This window comes from Hermetia illucens, chromosome 4, assembly GCF_905115235.1.
Source record: "Hermetia illucens chromosome 4, iHerIll2.2.curated.20191125, whole genome shotgun sequence".
NCBI classification, from domain to species: domain Eukaryota; kingdom Metazoa; phylum Arthropoda; class Insecta; order Diptera; family Stratiomyidae; genus Hermetia; species Hermetia illucens.
Genome location: NC_051852.1, coordinates 143,508,308 through 143,514,010, shown reverse-complemented (window position 1 = coordinate 143,514,010; position 5,703 = coordinate 143,508,308). Strand labels below are relative to the sequence as shown.

Here is a 5,703-nt window from a genome sequence, read left to right as displayed (position 1 = left end):
TCATTGCGTCATCTTAATCTGAAAAATGCACTCAGGGCTTTCAAGAAATATTTAAACAATTATTGGGCAAATTGCCAGATATGCAGTTGCTATTCAATGCAATGAACAGAGCCTGATTTCTAACTCGGCGCCCTGATTTCAATCCATCAATTGAAATAGATTTTTAATTGAAGAAATGATAGGGCGAGGCGAGGTGGGATTGGTTAGTAATTATAACTCTTTAGCTATATTTGGTATCTTAGTATCTGAAAATATTTGTCTAAGAAAAGAGTTCAAAGTCCACTTGTTATTTATTTTATTTTATTTATCATTTGTCGATTGATTTTTTTTTCTATAAATTACAATGTGTTGTTGTTATTGTTAAAGTTATAAATAGAAAGCATAACAAAAATGTATCTTCATTAAAATTACAACAGTTTCTTTGAGTGTCTTGCTATTTATATACGCCATCATCACCATCATTATCATTATCACCATCATTATCATCTCATATATGTTAAGTGCTATTTGTGTTTTTTTCATTCCACAACTAGAATATTTTCAGCTTTTATTGGAAATAATAGATATAGTATTTATGTCTTACAAAAAATGAAAGTATCTAATTTAAGCAGAAATACAGCAAAATAGTTTTAAAATAAATTAAAAAAAATTAAATGAAATAAGATTAGGGAATTCATGTCTTAGAAATGTAATGATTTCAAATCATTTTCACTTTAGTCAATTTGTAAAGCGAAAGAGAAAATGAAAATAGATAAAAGATTAAAAAATAAAAAATGAAAAAAGCCTTTGGTTCAAAGTGGGCAAAAGTGACTAGAACCAGATGTTTCACGTTGCTGCCTCGATGTTTCAATTGAGCAGAAAATTCCCTTGATCGTTGCTCACAGAAAATTATTAGTACTAGCTTAGAAGCACTTGCGATGGACAATTCCAGGACCGGATTCATCGTACTCCTGTTTCGAAATCCACATCTGTTGGAAGGTGGACAGAGAAGCCAAGATGGAACCACCGATCCATACTGAATATTTACGTTCAGGGGGAGCGATGATCTTGATCTTGATTGTTGACGGGGCCAGGGCGGTGATTTCCTTTTGCATACGATCAGCAATACCTAGGATAAGAGGGAGAAAAGGATCAGTCAGTGATTAAGCCAGTATGCAACTATGAGGCGCATGGATTGGCCGGTCTTACCTGGGTACATTGTGGTACCACCGGAGAGTACTGTGTTAGCGTAGAGATCCTTCCTGATGTCGACATCGCACTTCATGATTGAGTTGTAGACAGTCTCGTGAATGCCGCATGACTCCATGCCCAAGAACGAGGGTTGGAAGAGAGCCTCTGGGCAACGGAAACGTTCGTTGCCGATGGTGATCACTTGACCATCAGGCAATTCGTAGGACTTCTCCAATGAGGTGGAGGCAGCTGCAGTTGCCATTTCCTGTTCGAAGTCCAGGGCGACATAGCACAACTTTTCCTTGATATCACGAACAATTTCCCGTTCAGCTGTAGTTGTGAATGAATAACCTCTTTCGGTCAAGATTTTCATCAAGTAGTCGGTTAAATCGCGACCAGCCAAGTCCAAACGGAGGATGGCATGTGGAAGAGCATAACCTTCATAGATGGGTACAGTGTGTGATACACCATCTCCGGAGTCCAAGACGATACCAGTGGTACGACCGGAAGCGTAAAGAGAGAGCACAGCTTGAATCGCGACATACATGGCGGGTGAATTGAAGGTTTCGAACATAATTTGCGTCATCTTTTCACGATTCGCTTTCGGGTTCAATGGAGCTTCTGTCAGTAGTACAGGATGTTCTTCTGGGGCAACTCGCAATTCATTGTAGAATGTATGATGCCAGATTTTCTCCATATCATCCCAATTGGTGATAATACCATGCTCAATTGGATATTTCAGAGTTAAGATACCTCTTTTGCTTTGAGCCTCATCACCGACATACGAGTCCTTTTGACCCATACCGACCATCACACCTTGGTGACGGGGACGGCCTACGATCGATGGGAATACAGCACGTGGGGCATCATCACCGGCGAATCCAGCCTTGCACATACCAGATCCGTTGTCGATCACAAGCGCACCCGCATCATCATCACACATTTTGGCAGTGTTTTGATTTGTTTAGATAACAAACGAACGATGAGATCTGTGGGAATAAATCAAATTTTTACGATTAATTTCCATATTTAAAGTATTTAATGAAATTCGTAGAGCAGCAGCTTTATAAAAAAAAATTAAGGTCCTTTTTTAGAGCCAACAATAAAAAATCCGGTCGCGGAGGATTTGAATTTTAATGAAACAATCAAGACTTTGATCGACATATTGTGAAATGAATGAATGACGAGGGACACTTTACCCAATTTAGCTACAATGTATCTTTTCTGTGGAATGACAATTATTCAGGGCAGATACCAGGTTTAGGTTTATTCTACTTTTCCAGGTGTTAACCATTTCTTGGAAGTGAACGCCAAATGTGAATATTCCGAAATCAAAATGTAACCCATGATTGACCCAGAATGGTATCTAAATTCGTTTTATTCTGTCTTCCATTATCCAGAACGGAACACGAACATGAAATGTGTAGAATGTAGAATTATTGCATTTCTTGTGAATTTCTTAGACTGTCTGTCGACATCGATATAAGGCAAGAAATGAAGATTTCTTGCTCTAGTGAAGATTTGTTGGGAACAGCTCCCAGTTTGCTTGCAATGCATGTGGACATTAAGTCGAATGTTTCCAGTTCACTGTGATATCAAAGGGAAAGTGCAATAAATTATCCACTTGACGTTATCGAAGGAAAACAGTAGCAATTCATAGATACATGAGTATATTTTCCAGTTTGCTTGTAGCATGAAAGGATTGCAATTGAAGGAAGTGAATTTATTTCCTCGACTTTGGTTTGGGAAGCAACCGAATTCAGTCCCTCTTAAAAACGGTCTTACTGGAAAAGCTTAGTCTGAATTAATCCGAAATCCACATTTCTGTGAAGTTTAATCCTTAATGAGAGGTCTACCACGGAATGCAATGGCTTTGCGGTTCTTAAAGCCTCTGAAGACGGCTAATACTTCACTGTTAGAAGAGAACCTCGGACCACAGTCCCACGTCCAACCAGACTAGGAATATCCTTTTGTGGTCGAAATTTCTTTCACTTTTCACTGGATCACTGGATGCACTTTTCTAACTTATAAAACTCCAAATATCACGTTTGAACTAACCTTAAGATTATGTTTTAACTATTAGGGAATCCAATCACTGATGCGCTGCTCTTCAGCGTTCTTGTGGGGGGTCTTCGTCGGCGGCTCAATTTAATCACGAGTGAGACTCTGATATTGATGCCTTAGCTTTTATACTTGGACTAGATTATCTTATTTAAATGCTAATTAAGATACTCCCTTACACACCCGATTAACTGTAAATGTATTGAATAAGCTTGATTGTAGTGATTCTTCTGATTCCTCTCACTGAGAATTCCTTTCTTCGGTATTGTCGATTTTCCAATAGTCTTATTGCCTCTATTGGTTTCCTCACACATGGATTGGTTTCTTTCTTCTGTTTGTCACCCATGTATGCGTACCCTTAAAACATTTAAATGTTGGCGCGCATGTGGTCTTATTTGAATGAATACTACTCGGTACTTACTGAGCATGCATCCACTTGTGGTATGCACCACCAGATTGCTCGTATGTGATGAATTGATTTGCTAGAAATAGAAACGATCCTTAGAAGGATCGAATCGACATAGTCTTGGCGTGTGATAACAAACGAAATGTTCTGTGGCATTTCGGTTATGCTCACTTTACCACTGTTGCATTTGGCAAATGCAGATATGTGTGCTGGTCGCTACGTGCTGCGTGTGAGGAGATAATTGCAATTGTTTTATGTTTTTAGAACTGTCAAAGGTTGATGTGAATGTAATTAATGATTGAAGATTTATTTTAGGTCGCAATGAAAGTGAGAAAGTGCTGGGCTGCCAGAATGAGTAAGACTTTTAGTATTGTTTACAAATAAAGAAAGTAGTTGATTCATCTAAACATCAGAAAATATGACAAATCGATACAGGCAACGGGCTCTTATCAATCCATTCGTCTAAATTTGTGTCATCGAGAGGAAAATACAATGTTTAAACTCTTCTCCTAATTTGGGAAAGGTCTACCCGTATATCCCGGGTAGAATGGTATTTGACTGGAGAGGAAGTTTTCCCCACCGGGCTGATTCTAGTCAACGAATTGGTGAGTGCCGTCCTCACACACAGGGCGGTTAGACCCGATTGAAAAGGACTCATCTTAAGCGCATTTTGCTAAGAAGCCTCACCGGAGGTTATGTTATACCATGCAGACTGGGATGGCCCTCTGAGGGCATATGTTCTTGGAGACTTCCTGCTGTGGAGGTCGAACCTCTTACTTTCTGCAGAGGGTCTAGATACGCCCCGCATCCACTGGTATGAATCCTGAGCCTGCACTAGTATAAACCAGTACCGCTGTGTCAGTCATGGTAGGGCTCTGACTATGGTCACCACATCAATCCGTATTCAAAGAGGATTATGATTACATGACTGGTACTTACGTTAAACTACCAAGACCTTTATGTCCCCTGGGATAAGAATTCAAAGTATTTGATGAAGGACATGTTGAATTATTGTACTCTTCGATCGTTTTCCCATCCTATTATGCCAGATTGTTAGGCATTACCACATTATCAACTTTTCACTCTCTCCCTTATAATATCTGTAGATAATCCCTTTTTTTTGAGGAGGTGGAAATCTTCGAAAGACACTGGTCTGGACACACCAGTGTGTGGGATTTTTACCAACTAAAACCACCGCCGACTCCCTCCCTGCCCCACGAAACCACCATAATGTATTACATCACGGGACGGAGTCAGCTCACTCTAGCTTAATCCCATTTCTTCTATACGCAGCGCACGTGACCGCGCTTTTCTCCTTTCCTCTGCCTTTCGCAATTTATCTTTATCATGGAGTTGACCGGATTCCAATTCTCTTGATGTGGTAGCATTTTCGGCACCAGATTTTCTGGTACCAGCACCTCTCCTAGTTTCTCCTCCAGGTTCCTCCTTTCTTCCGCAAATCTCGGACAGTGGAAGAATACATGCTCTGGGTCCTCTCGGACTCCATCCCAATTTGGACAGTCGCGTGATGTCTCCAATTTAAACCTGTGAAGGTATTGGAGATATCCTCCATGTCCCGTGAGAAACTGGGTGAGATTATAACTAATCTCACCGTGTCGTCTCTCCAACCACTTCTTGATGGCAGGAATGAGCCTGTGAGTCCACCGACCCATTCCCGAGCGTTCCCACCGCTCTTGCCATCTATTTATGGATCTCTCCCTTTCAGTGTTCTTCGTCTGCAATAAGGGAGAGATTGGCTTCGCATTGCATATATTCGCCATCTCATCTGCCAAGATGTCAATCGGCATCATTCCAGAGATGACGAATGCTGCATCATCTGAGACAGTCCTGAAGGCAGAGCATACCCTCAAGGCTGTTCTCCTGTATACTGCACTCAGTTTGTTAGTGCTAACTGACATTTGCAAGGTCTCCCTCCAAACTGGGGTCGGATAGAGCATGATTGAGGTCACCACCCTGGCTATAAGCAACCTAGAAGTATGCCGTGGCCCTCCCACGTTCGGCTTCATCCTCGCCCGGGCCATACTAGCAGTGGACGATCTATCGCA

At 40.9% G+C, this 5,703-nt stretch overlaps 1 protein-coding gene across 1 annotated transcript; it reads right to left on the bottom strand.

The window, feature by feature from the left end:
* Positions 1-278: 278 nt before the first annotated feature.
* On the bottom strand, positions 279-3,386 carry LOC119653602 (actin, indirect flight muscle). The gene is made up of 3 exons (XM_038058356.1): positions 3,229-3,386; positions 1,189-2,159; positions 279-1,108 (listed from the first exon to the last, which is right to left on the bottom strand). Exons 2-3 carry the CDS (start codon positions 2,111-2,113, stop codon positions 903-905), a joined length of 1,131 nt encoding a protein of 376 aa, XP_037914284.1. The 5' UTR covers positions 2,114-2,159; positions 3,229-3,386; the 3' UTR covers positions 279-902.
* Between the last annotated feature and the right edge of the window lie 2,317 nt (positions 3,387-5,703).

Bases quoted from the DNA above. Each gene is read 5' to 3' on its own strand.
- LOC119653602 (XM_038058356.1), bottom strand. From the start codon at position 2,113: ATGTGTGATGATGATGCGGGTGCGCTTGTGATCGACAACGGATCTGGT. The intron at 1,109-1,188 runs GTAAGACCGGCC...CTCTTATCCTAG, and splicing joins TGGTACCACAATGTACCCAG to GTATTGCTGATCGTATGCAA.